Genomic DNA, 12,876 nt, shown 5'->3' with positions numbered 1-12,876 from the left:
GGTCAAAAAGGACAAATCGAGGAAGACTTCTTACTTCATCTGAGGAAGACTCCTTACTTCATCAGGACGACCACCAGAGGGGGGGCTGCGCAAGCGCAGAAGAGGCTGATGTCATAATAGACTGATGAGGCAATCCCTGATGCATATGTATTAGTCAAGGTAGCAATTTAGGTTTAATATGCATTGATTGCGAAACTTTTGATGTATAAATTGCAAGTGCGATGTGACGGGGTCGAAGCCAGATTTGGGCGAGTGCCCCTGGTTTCCCAGTGCTGCAATAAAGCACCTCATAGAACCATTCCGGTGGTTATGTGTGCATTCTTACGCTAACACCAGGAGGTATCCAGTCCAACCCATCAGGGACAGGATCAGAGCACTTGGTTCAAGGCTTGATTCAGTCTGAGTTGGAAATCCCCAAGGCCAGAGACTGCACAGCCTCTCGGGGTGACCAGATGCAGCACTTGCCTGAGCCTATGGGAACAAGGTTTCCTTCTGTCCTAGCTCAACCTCTCCTCTCTCACTATCCCCCATTTCCTTTTGTCCTCCCACCAGGCACCATGGTGAGGAGCCTGGCTCTGTATTCTCCATGTCCTCCTTGCTTGTAGGGGCACTAAGTCCCCAACAGCCTTCCCTTCCCAAGATCTCAGGTCCCCATCAGCCTTGCCTTCTCTGGTCTGGACAAGCCCAGATCCCGCAGCCTCTCAACACAGGCACCATGCTCCAGTTCCTACCTGTCCTGAGTTCCCATTGCAAAACCCACTCCTGCTTGTTGAAAACCCACTTCAGCGTTCCTGAAATGGGGATCTGAAACCTGGATGCAGTATCCCAGAGCATCCTTCCCCTGCTCTCCTGCCATGTTCCTGCTCATACAGCCCATGGTGCTGCTGTCCTCCCTTGCTGCCAGGGCACACGATGCCTCCTGTCCAGCTCCTGCCCACACAGACCTTTCCCATGAGCTGCTCCCAGCCATGCAGGCCCAGCCTGGGCCATTGCAGAGCAGTCCCCTGCAGGGTCCCCTGTGTCCCCTGCTCTCCTGCCCACTACACCCTGAGAGCTCTGCAACCCCCCCCATGCCATCCCATCTCCTCGCACCAGCACAACAGCACCGACCTTTGGTCTCCCCAAGAGCTGTTCCAGCTCCAGGCATGAGCAGCCATCTCAGAGCTGGAGGAGCCACAAAGCTGCTTTCATTCCCCTTCATTCCTGCCATGGGAGGACATAGCACAGAGAAGAAGTTGCTGCAGGATCATTTATTTCCCTTAAATAAAGTGAGAGACTCCCAGTGACACAAAGTGTATTGGTCACACAACACAAATAGCTACTAAAGGAGGAGGCGTTGAAAACTGACATTTCTATGAATGCAAAATCATCACAAATTGAAACAGGAAAACAAATGTAAAGCAGCAAAAACAGATGTGGCCTGTCATGACCGACACTGGGAGCCCTTTCCAGGGTAAAGCAGGAAGTGTATGGATGCTGAAACACATCGAGTCACCAGCTTCCTCACAGCATCCTTGAGATCCCGGTTCCTCAGGCTGTAGATGAGGGGGTTCACTGCTGGAGGCACCACCGAGTACAGCACTGACACCACCAGATCCAGGGTTGGGGAGGAGATGGAGGGGGGCTTCAGGTAAGCAAATGTAGCAGTGCTGATAAAGAGGGAGACCACAGCCAGGTGAGGGAGGCACATGGAAAAGGCTTTGTGGCGTCCCTGCTCAGAGGGGATCCTCAGCACAGCCCTGAAGATCTGCACATAGGAACCCATGATGAACACAAAACAGCCAAGTGCTAAAAAGACACTTAGCACAACAAGCCCAACCTCCCTGAGGTAGGAATGTGAGCAGGAGAGCTTGAGGATCGGGGGGATTTCACAGAAGAACTGCTCCACAGCATTGCCTCTGCAGAGGGGTAGTGAAAATGTATTGGCTGTGTGCAGCAGAGCATTGAGAAACCCAGTGCCCCAGGCAGCTGCTGCCATGTGGACACAAGCTCTGCTGCCCAGCAGGGTCCCATAGTGCAGGGGCTTGCAGATGGCCACATAGCGGTCATAGGACATAATAGTGAGGAGATAAAACTCAACTGAAAACAAGAAGGCAAAGAAAAAGAGCTGTGCAGCACATCCTGTGTAGGAGATGGCCCTGGTGTCCCAGAGGGAATTGGCCATGGATTTGGGGACAGTGGTGAGGATGCAGCCCAGGTCCAGCAGGGAGAGGTTGAGCAGGAAGAAGTACATGGGGGTGTGGAGGTGCTGGTCGCAGGCTGTGCTGGTGATGATGAGGCCGTTGCCCAGGAGCGCAGCCAGGGAGATGCCCAGGAAGAGCCAGAAGTGGCAGAGCTGCAGCTCCCGCGTGTGTGCGAATGGTAGGAGGAGGAAGTGGGTGATGGAGCTGCCGTTGGACATCTGCTGCCTCTGGGCATGGGCACTGTCCTGGGAGAAACAGGCAGTGATGGGTTAGGACATGAGGGTTGTCAGGATACAGAAGTGCAATTTACACACTCACGACTGTGAACACTTTCAGGTTGCAGAGGAGCGGCTGAGAGTGACTTGGTCATGATTGTCTCTGATTTTCTCTGGATTCCCAGTGTCACAGCTGACAAGTGACTTTTTCAGGGATACAATTCCTAAGTAAGTTTTTAAAGGCAACTCTGAAAAGTCTCAGCTTGACAAAAAAGGCTCAACTGTCTGTGGGTCAGTGCCTATTCGGGTCCATCAAATAACAGTCCATCTGGTTCTCAGCTGCCCTGCACTTTGTACAGAGAGTCAGCTCCTTGCCCAGCAGAGCATGTCCAGCAGCCACCTGCAGTGGAAGGCAGACACCAAGAGAGCTGCCTGAACGCAGCCTCCCCAGGCCTGGGCTGCACTTTCCCCCCACTCCCTGCCCATGGCTCTGCTGCCTGGAGCTGTCCCTGCCAGGAGCTGCTGCTCTGTGCCCAGCTCTGCTCCCTCTCAGTGCTGCCAGAGCCCATCCCATGGGCTGTGTGCTCAGCTCTGCCCTGCACACCCCTCCCGGCAGCAGGGCTCTGCCCAGGGGCATCTCTGCCTGTGCAGGGGCTCAGGAGCAGCTCACACAAGGTCCTGACAAGACTCTCGGTGCCTCCTCCAAAGCAGAGAAGTGAATTCCCAGCTCCCACTGCCCAACCTGCCCACCAAGAGTGAAAACATCAAAGCTCTGGATCCTTCCTACTAAGGCAAATGCTGCCTCAGTGTCTTTCAGAAGGACCCTCTGCAAACGTGCTCAGAGTGATGTGGAGCTCTGAGCAGCCCTGACCCACACAGAACCCTCTCCATGCACAAGAACACTTTCCTTTCCATGCCAGGGGCTCTTCCTTCCCCCCCAGTTCCTCTCCCAGCACCGTGGGAGCTCCCAGGCAGGCTGAGTGCTGACCCTGGCAGGCAGCAGAGTCCCTGCCCCTGCACACAGCCCCTGGGCTGCAGGGACCCTGCTCGCAAGGACAGCGCTGGGCACCCCTGGCTGCACACCCACATTCACAGCCTGCAGCCAGCACAACCCGGCACAAGGGACCTGCCTTGTCCTGTCCCTGCCATGGTGCAGAGGGAAGCCCTGCTCTGCACCACATCCTCCTCCTTATCTACACACAGAAACCGCAGCTTCATTGCCCTACACCCAGAGCCTTACCACAAAGAGGGCTGGGAAGGTTACTTCTCCAGAAGGTTTTTCTTCCTCCTCAGCATCCCTCACTGCTAAGGGCATTTAAGCTCTCTGAGTCTCGCAGGTCTCCCCTGGGTCCTAGCTCAGCAACAGAGGACCAGCCCAAGGTGGCTCTGCCTCTGCCCCACTGGGCTCCTTCCAGGGCTGCCTGAGGCTCCAGGGAAACACCATGGGAAACAGCCTGAAGCAAGCACTGATGTTCCCTTCCCTCATCTGGGACACAAACTGCCTTCCTGCAGTGCCATTTCTCTGATGATTCAGAGATTTAAGGCTAAAAATCTTCTTCTCTTACAATCACAGAGTCACTTAATTTGAAAATGGCCCTTTGAGAACATCGAGTCAAACCATTAAGCTGTCACTGGCAAGTCCACACACTGAGCATGAGAACAGCTCTGGTGGGATACCCTGGTTGGATGGTCACCAACAGCAGCTGTGGCTTTAAAGTTGAATTTTACATCCTACCATAATTTCACTAATTTATATCCTATTCTATTTGTTGTTAAGCATTTTGCTACACATTAGAGCATAGAAATCAGCTGGACAAGTTATGTTGATGCAGAAACCTCCTCATATAAATAATGGTACTTAAACCCATCTAAGAAATTCTGAACAATTGCATAAAGCATCCAAACATATCCCTCACTTCACTGTGAAGAACTTCATGCTTCATCTTGAAGACCTCTGACCACGACCATCCGAGGATAGTGAGCAAGCACGAAAAGGGAGGAGACTTAAGATAATAAGGACCTAAACTTATTATAACATCCCAGACAAACTCTAGGGAACCTAATGAATTTGTATGTTTGTGTATAATAAATATCCAGCTTATTGAGCTCCCGGTGTGCCGGTTAGGAAGAGCGATCCCCCTCACACCTGTCGTTGCAATAAACATCCCTGCTTTATAACTCTCAGAATCATAGAACCATAGAATTGTTAGGGTTGGAAAGGATCTTAAGATCATCCAGTTCCAACCCCCCTGCCATGGGCAGGGACACCTCACACTAAAACATATCACCCAAGGCTTCATCCAACCTGGCCTTCAACACTGCCAGGGATGGAGCATTGTCATGGTTTGAGCATGTTTTGAGGGTGTTTTTGTTCAAGGTTTTTTCCAGCCAGGTGGAGGAGGGGAGTCCGGGAGGAAGGAGGGACAGGACACCTGACCCAGGCTAGTCAATGAGGTATTCCATACCATAGCACGTGATGCCCAGGAGGTATACTGGGAAAGAGAAAGCTGGAGGGGTAGAGCTCTGGAGAAAAATGGAGGAGGGAGCACATGGTGCTCGGCCAGGCAGGGTGGAGTGAGTTATGGGTCGGTGGCTGGTGGAGTGTTGTATTCTTTTCACTTGCTGCTTGCTGTATCATTATTATTTGTAGTAGTAAATGGCAGTAGGGGTTTTGTGTTATGCCTTAGCAATTAAACCGTTCTTATCTCAATCCGTGGGGGCTACATTCTTTGGATTCTCCTTCCTAACTCTCTGGGAGCTGGGGGACTTGGTTTAAACCACGACATTTTTGGTGCCCAACGTGGGGCCCGAGGGTTTGAGATAAGAACAGATCTGAGCGGATTTATGGTCTCTTGTCACAATGCTGATTTATTGGCTCTTAGAGGTTTTTCTCTGGATCTCGCGGTTTCGGGATTTTGCCGGGTACTTTGTGTATGGATTGGATGTGTTTGTGTTTGTTGATCATGGGTCTTGGGCTAAAGCTTTTGTTTCACTGTACTTTGTGTCAGAGGCTTGTAATACGTTGGGGCTCTGGCAGCAGGGGAGGATGGACGTGGCCGTGGACTTGGACTTGTACCAGGCCGTCCCGCTGCTCTTTGCCGTCCTTGTCCTTGTCCTTGTCTCCGTCTGCGTGGAGCTGCTGTGAAGCCAGGAAGGAGCGGCCCCGGGAGCTGCCGGCAGCTGAGGCTGCCAGGGAGAGCGGCATCGGGGAGCCAAACGGCTGTGGCAGAGCAGCGGGAGCAGGCGGGGGAGGAGCGGAGCAGGGCGGTAGCTGAGCAGCGGGATCAGGCAGCGGGGGAGGTGAGTCCTGCAGCCGTTCCCGACCCTCCGACGGCCGAGAGTGTCCCCGGAAGTCGCCCGCCGACCCCCAGCAGGATGCAGGAGACCACAGCAGCACTTCCCAGCAAGGCATAGGAGGAAGATCCGAACTCAGGAGAAGATAAGCTGGTGGTGGGAGAACTGGCAAGCAGGGCAGCTACATCAGCCCCAGTCGCAAAAGTTAAGCAGAGTCAGGTTTGGGTCTTGTCTAAGGTTAGACAAGTACATAGGAGCACCAGGAGACTGTCCCCAAGGCTGGACAGTCATGAGTGGCAGGGCATGTGGGACAGTATGGCCAGGTATCTGATCCACTGGGCCCCTCCAGTGCTTTGGAAGCATTGGAAGTGGAAGGCAGCTGTATGGAGTCCCCAGCAGCAAGCTGTAGAACTGCTGAAGGGGACGGTGAATGATTTTGAGCCTGGTGGGCCCAGATACTTCAGGCCATCATTCCAGAGATGCAATATAGAGATGTCTCATGATCGAGGGGTGGACTTAAGAGTGATGGTGTATTGGAAATGTGGGATCTGGGCATGGCGTGAATGGTATGGAATAAGGGGTGGATAATGTCATGGGTTCAGCCGTAGCAGTCATTTTTCTCCTTCTTGTAGCTGGTGCAGTTCTGTGTTTTGACTTCTGGGCTGGGAATAGTTGCTTGATAATGTCATGGGTTCAGCAGCAGCTCATGCTCTGCCAGGGAGGAGGGAGAGATAGGGTGCCTGGTCTGGGCTAGCTGGGGAGGGATTCCATACCATAGCACGTGATGCCCAGGATGCAACTGGGAGAGAGAGAGCAGGAGGGATGGAGCTCTGGAGGAAAATGGAGGAGGGGAGCACGCGGTGCTCGGCTGGGCAGGGTGGAGTGAGTTATGGGTCGGTGGCTGGTGAGGTGTTGTATTCTTTTCACTGTTATTGGCTGTATCATTATTATTGTGTTGTGCCTTAGCTATTAAACCTTTCTTATCTCAACCCGTGGGGGCTACATTCCTTGGATTCTCCTTCCTACTCTCCGGGAGTTGGGGGGACTTGGTTTAAAACCCACGACAGGGGGTTAAGGAATTCCTTTGCTTAAATAAAGTATTGTCTTTCTTAAGTACTTAACATGCCAAGGCATCGACTACTGATGAGGGGGGAGAAGCAGATGCTTAGTTCTACTGATGAGGGACAAAAGCAGATGCTCAGCTCTACTGGTAAGTGACAAAAGCAGATGCTCAGCTCTACTGGTAAGACACAAAAGCAGATGCTCAGCTCTACTGTAAGACACAAAAGCAGATGCTCAGTTCTACTGGTAAGGGACAAAAGCAGATGCTCAGCTCTACTGGTAAGACACAAAAAGCAGATGCTCAGCTCTACTGGTAAGGGACAAAAGCAGATGCTCAGCTCTACTGGTAAGACACAAAAGCAGATGCTCAGCTCTACTGGTAAGGGACACAAGCAGATGTTTGGTTGTGCTGACAAGTGGGGCAGAAGCAGACGGGACATGGACCAACCCCAGCACAGCCCCAGCCCACAGGTGAGCTCCTCACCTCTCCGGCTCCTGCCCTTCTCCTGCTCCCTCTGGCCTATGGCCAGGGGACGGTGGCCAGCAGGGCCTGGCAGCAGGAGGAGCGCCCCGGGGCATGCTGGGAGCTGTAGTGCTGGGGCTGCCGGCGGCCATGTTGGTGCTGGGGCTTGCAGGTTGTGCTGAGGGGAGGGCCGGGGCCAGCGCTGAGGTGAGCGAGCCCCTGTGGAGATGGAGACAGCCCCGCTGTGGGCACAGGCACCGGGCACCCCGACTGCCAGAGCGCCGAGAGCTGCCCCAGCCCGGCCTGCGGCCTGCAGCTGGCCCTGGGCCTGCACAGGAGGAAAGGGGAGAGCACAGAGAGGCAGAGAAAGAAGGGCCTGGGCTGAAGAGGTTCCCTGGCAGGACGGAGAGCGGGAGCTGTGGTGAGTGCCCGGCCCTTGGGGCCGTGTCTGCCTCTCATCTCTCCAAGCTCCCTCTCCCTTTCCCCTTGCTGTCATTGTCTCCCTTCCCAGACCTCTCTTCTATTCCTGTGCTGTCCTCCACGTCCCTCTCTTCTCCAAGTCCTTCTTTCTCTGTCTCTCTACCAGCCCCTTCTCCTGCTTGCAGCTCATTCTGTATCCCACCGTCTCTGTCTTTCTCCCTGCCTACTTCTCCTCTCTCTGGCTGTGTCTTGCTGCTCCCAGACCCTTCCTCCATCACTCTGCAGGGCTTCTGATACTTCTCTTTCTTTCTCCATCCCTCTGAGCTGCTCCTTGCTCCTGCACTTCTCTTTCTCTTAGTTGTTAGTCTTGTTTGTTGCTCTGGTTTTAGAATCCTAGAATAGTTAGGGTTGGAAAGGAAGTTCAGATCATCCAGTTCCAAGCCTGTGCCATGGGCAGGAAACACCTCCATTAAACCATGTCACCCAGGGCTCTGTCCAGGCTGGCCTTGAACACTGCCAGGGATGGAGCATTCCCAAGTTCCTTTGGCAGCCTGTGCCAGCCCCTCACTGCCCTCACAGGGAAGAACTTCTTCCTTATATCTAACCTAAACTTCCCCTATTTCAGGTTGAACCCATCACCCCTTATCCTGTCACTCTGGTCCCTGATGAAGAGGTTGCTCTCCCACATCCTTGTAAGCCCCCCCTTCAGGACACTGGAAGCTGCTCTGAGGTCCTCCATGCAGCCTTCTCTTCTCCAGGCTGAAGACCCCAGTGTTCTCAGCCTGTCTCCATACAGGAGCTGCTCCAGCCCCTGATCGTTCTCGTGTCCTGCTCTGGACTTGTTCCAACAGCTCCGTGTCCTTTTTATGTTGGGAAACACCAGAACTGCACCCAGTGCTGCAAGTGGGGTCTCAGAAGAGCAGAGCAGAGGGGCAGGATCACCTCCTTCGACCCTGCTGGTCACACTCCTTTTGATGCAGCCCAGGACACGGTTGGCTTTCTGGGCTGTGAGCACACACTCATGTTCATTTTCTCATTGACTGACACCCTCAAGTCCTTCTGAACAGGGCTGCTCTGAGTCTCTTCTGCTCCCAGCCTGTAGCTGGGATTGCTGGGATTGCTCTGACGCAGGTGTAGGAGCTTGCATTTGGCTTGGTTGAACTTCATGAGGTTGTCATTGGCCACCTCTCAGGCGTGTCAGGGTCCCTCTGGATGGCATTCCTTCCCTCCAGTGTATCGACCGAACCACACAGCTTGGTGTTGCTAGCAAGCTCTCCCTGCCCCTATTTGTTTTTTACCCACTCACCTTTCCTCTACCCACCACGTCTTTTGATGATCTCTGTCAATCCGTAGTCCTTACTTCTCTCTGCCCTGCTCCCTCTCCCACTGTTTGCCTCTCTTCCTCTTTCCCTGCTGCTTCTTTCTCCATCTCTGTGCAGATCCCTACTCTTTTATTCTTCTCATGTCTTTCTTCCTTTCTTTCTCTCTTTCTCTCTTTCTTTCTCTCTTTCTCTCTTTCTTTCTCTCTTTCTCTCTTCTCTCTCTTTCTCTCTCTTTCTCTCTCTTTCTCTCTCTTTCTCTCCCTTTCTCTCCTTGCTCTCCCTTTCTCTTCCTTGCTCTTCCTTGCTCTCCCTTGCTCTCCCTTGCTCTCCCTTGCTCTCCCTTGCTCTCCCTTGCTCTCCCTCCTTCCCCTTCCTTCCCTCCTTTCCCTTCCTTCCCTCCTTTCCCTTCCTTCCCTCCTTTCCCTTCCTTCCCTCCTTTCCCTTCCTTCCATCCTTCCCTCCTTTCCTTCCTTCCTTTTCTTCCTTCCTTCCTTCCTTTTCCTTCCTTTCCTTCCTTCCTTCCTAGTTCCTTTCTTCCTTCTTCCTTTCCTTCCTTCCTTTTCCTTCCTTCCTTTTCCTTCCCTTCCTTTTCCTTCCTGGAAAGCAGCAGCTGGATGTGATAAAGGCTCGAAGTAGCTGAAGGTACTATTGGATTGTGTTTTCCCAGTGAGGTTCAGGCCCTGATGCAGCTGACAGAAATGTGGCAGGCCTGTCCATTGAGCAGCTAAGCCAGGCCTGCCCTTCGGCCCGAGCAGGTTGTTCCTTTATCTTCCCTGCTGTAAAAGGTGGTCAGTAGATATCTGGTACGTTCCGCTCCACTTCTCCTGTAGAGGATCTCCTGAAAAATTCTTAACATAAACCCAGTCTCCAGATCTGAAAAGGGTGAATGGGATAATCCAAACCTTGCTCTTGTCCCTGCTACTCTCTTATTTATCTTCTCCAATTCTTGTTCCAGATTGACCAAAAATTGTCAGAGGATAGGCCTTCTGCCACTTCCGAGGAGACTCCTGCTTTAAATGGGACTGTTATGGTCTTTCATATAAAATTCAAATGGGCTAACCTCTTCTTTTGACCGAGGTTTAGTTTGAATTCTTAATAGAGAGCCAGTGGTAACCTTGGTACCAATAGAATTTCATTTCCTGACATATTTTCCTAATTTGTGTTTGATCAGATGGTTCATCTTTTCTACGTGCTCACTGGCCGAGGCCTGTATGGAACATGTACTTGCCAATCAAGTTCCCCCTGATCCCGGAGGGATGGGAAGGAGAATGGAAAGAGTGTAACTCCCAGGGGCTGAGGTAAGTCGAGTAACTAAAGTATAACACAAACCACTGCTGCTACCACCAATAATAATAATAAGGGAAATAACAAGGGAAGAGAATACAGCTGCTCGTGAGGATCAATGTTTACAGATATGTAAAGGGTGGGTGTCAGAATGATGGTTTTTTTCAGGATATCCAGGGATGACAAGGGGCAATGGGGTGTAAACTGGAGCATAGAAGGTTCCATGTGAACATCAGGAAGAACTCCTTTACTGTGAGAGTGACAGAGCACTGGAAGAGGTTGCCCAGGGGGGTTGTGGAGTCTCCTCCACTGGAGATATTCAAGGCCTGCCTGGACAAGTTCCTGTGTGATGTACTCTAGGTTACCCTGCTCTTGCAGGGGGTTGGACTAGATGATCTTTTGAGGTCCCTTCCAACCCTTGTGATTCTGTGTGTAAAATGAAGATCTGCCCCTTTGCTCCCAGTGCCCAGAGGGGATGTGCTGCAAGTCAGCACGGAGGTCTCGATCCCATCAGAGCTGTAAGTCTGACAGAACCTGCATGGCAGAGAGCAGAGGCTCTCGTAAGGGATGCAGCCTCTGCACAGCTGGCTGGTTTGACCAAAACTCCCAGTGTTTTTGGCCAAAGACTTTCAGGTACAAATGCAGTCAAAATAGTTGACTAAGCAAAAGACAATCCAGTGTCCATTCTTGAGCAGAGCAACGATTGCTTTGGGGTTTTGCTTGAGTTCAGACAGTTGTGGCTGTGGCATGGTTGTAATGGGCCTGTGAAGGCACCTGCCCGGGGCAGGTAAGCCACATTCATCTTTGCTTTTATTTCTTGGTACCTGCTTCAGTTTGGAAGCTCCTTGCTCAGCAGGGCTTGTGCTGCAGCCTGCCCAGCACCTCTGAGCACAGCGTGCGTGCTGCAGGGAGCTGCCCCAGCTGCTTGTCAGCAGCAAGAGATGGGCCTGTCCCTCCAGTGCTTCCCAAGTGATAAATAACCCAAACTGCTCCTTTCAGAGCTTCTGAAGAGCCTGTGGGCTTCGTAGGTGCTGGGGTTGTGGCCGGTGCTCCTGTGGGCTCAGGTTGAAAAGGCAGTCACGGGCTGGGCTTGTCCCCTCCCTGTGTCTACTGGTCTGATCTTCTCTCCCTTGCTTCAAACACAGAACCCACGTGCCGGTGTTTGAAGGTGCCCCACAGGAGAAGTAGTAGCCCGCTGTGGATGACCAGCTTGCTGCAAAGGCAGGAGCCAGGAGCCCAGTCCTGCTGCAAATGGAGCTGCCACGGATGTCTGAAGCTGCAGATGCCAACCAAGCTGTGGTGGGAGCAGGTAAAAGCACGTGAGGGCTGTTGTTTGTCTTGCTCAGGAGAAGGTGGAGGGAAGGAGCGCTTGTGGCAGCTGGTGTGGTTCTGGAGCTGACCATAGGAGGATCCTGCTGGGCTGGGGTGCTCGGTGTAAGCATGGTTTGAAATGTGTGTGATGCCAGGAAGTAAAGAGCTGCCATCAGGCTGAAGGAAGCTCTGTATCTTGGGGGAGGAGAGGAGGAGCCTGTACTCCCTTAGGCTGTGGTGTGTCTTGGTGCTGGGTGGCCTGGAGAAAGGCCCTGGCAGGAGGGAGAGAAGAGCTGGGTGTGAGGGAAGAGAGACTGAGCCCTGCTCTGCTGCGTGACTTGACTAAGCCCTGGTCCTGCAGTGTGGGGGTACTGTAGGTATGTTTCTGTCCTCAGTATCATGGTGACTTTGATGGTTTTTAGCTGCCAGGGGAGACATGAGGCCAAGGCAGTTAGGATTAAGGCAGTGTCAGCCCCAGGAATGAAAACTGTGAACCATTCTGTAGCTGCTGCACAGTTATCAGTGCCCTGACATCTGTCCCCTTTCCTGTTTAACCTGAGACGTGGTGCCAGTACCTTGCTGAATTGGGCCCGATTCCTCCATCCAGAATGCGCCCATCTTTCTGTGCCCTGTCTCCTGCAGTCACAGCCTCAGTTGCTGCCCTGCTCGTGTCAGAGATTGCCCCTGAGCTGTGAGTAACTTCTTGAATGTTCTGAAATTTGCAGCAAGGCAGCTGCTGGGTTAAATGGTTTCACAGTGTGAAGGAGCAGAAGAGCAAGGAGGCATTACACTTGTTGGGCCAAGTTACTTCTGTTTTGTTTTTAAAAAGTGATGGAGGGAAAACAATTCCTCAGTTCAGATTTGACTGCACAGCTGACTTCAGGGTCTCCAAACTGGGGGTATTTGAAATGCTGTCTGGATTTAGGAAAGGAGGAGAGAAGCCTTTTGCTTGAGCTCTCCAGTTTTCACCTGGATTCGTGGCTGGACATGATGCGGGACATGTTTTGGAGTGTTTCTACAGGCTGGCTGCCTGGAGAGCCAGTTAGCACTCGGGGCTCATATCCTCCCTGGCTGGTTTGTAAACCCCCCAGATGCTGAGTGTTGGTTTCAAAGTGAGGGCTCCACGTTCCCCACCAAGCAGACGTGAGGATTGCTTTGCCTGTGGCCGAGAGTCTCATGGGAAGCTTTTGTTTCTGCAAAGGCTGTGCTGAAAACGTGTGAGGCTCCTGGCAGCTGAGATGCCCCAGGAAGCGGGGGTGGCCTTGGCTGGTGCGTGTGCCGTCGTGCGCAGGCTGAATGGGTACAAAGTGATGGATGGTGCT

General features: G+C 52.7%; 1 protein-coding gene across 1 annotated transcript; it reads right to left on the bottom strand.

Moving 5' to 3' along the window:
- Positions 1-1,423: 1,423 nt before the first annotated feature.
- LOC117438549 (olfactory receptor 14C36-like) lies at positions 1,424-2,410 on the bottom strand. Its single transcript, XM_034074024.1, has one exon. The coding sequence runs from the start codon at positions 2,399-2,401 to the stop codon at positions 1,424-1,426; it is 978 nt and encodes a 325-aa protein (XP_033929915.1). The 5' UTR covers positions 2,402-2,410.
- Positions 2,411-12,876: the final 10,466 nt, after the last annotated feature.

Source organism: Melopsittacus undulatus, unplaced genomic scaffold, assembly GCF_012275295.1.
Source record: "Melopsittacus undulatus isolate bMelUnd1 unplaced genomic scaffold, bMelUnd1.mat.Z mat_scaffold_482_arrow_ctg1, whole genome shotgun sequence".
Taxonomy (NCBI): Eukaryota; Metazoa; Chordata; class Aves; order Psittaciformes; family Psittaculidae; genus Melopsittacus; species Melopsittacus undulatus.
This window is presented reverse-complemented; position numbering and strand designations above follow the sequence as displayed.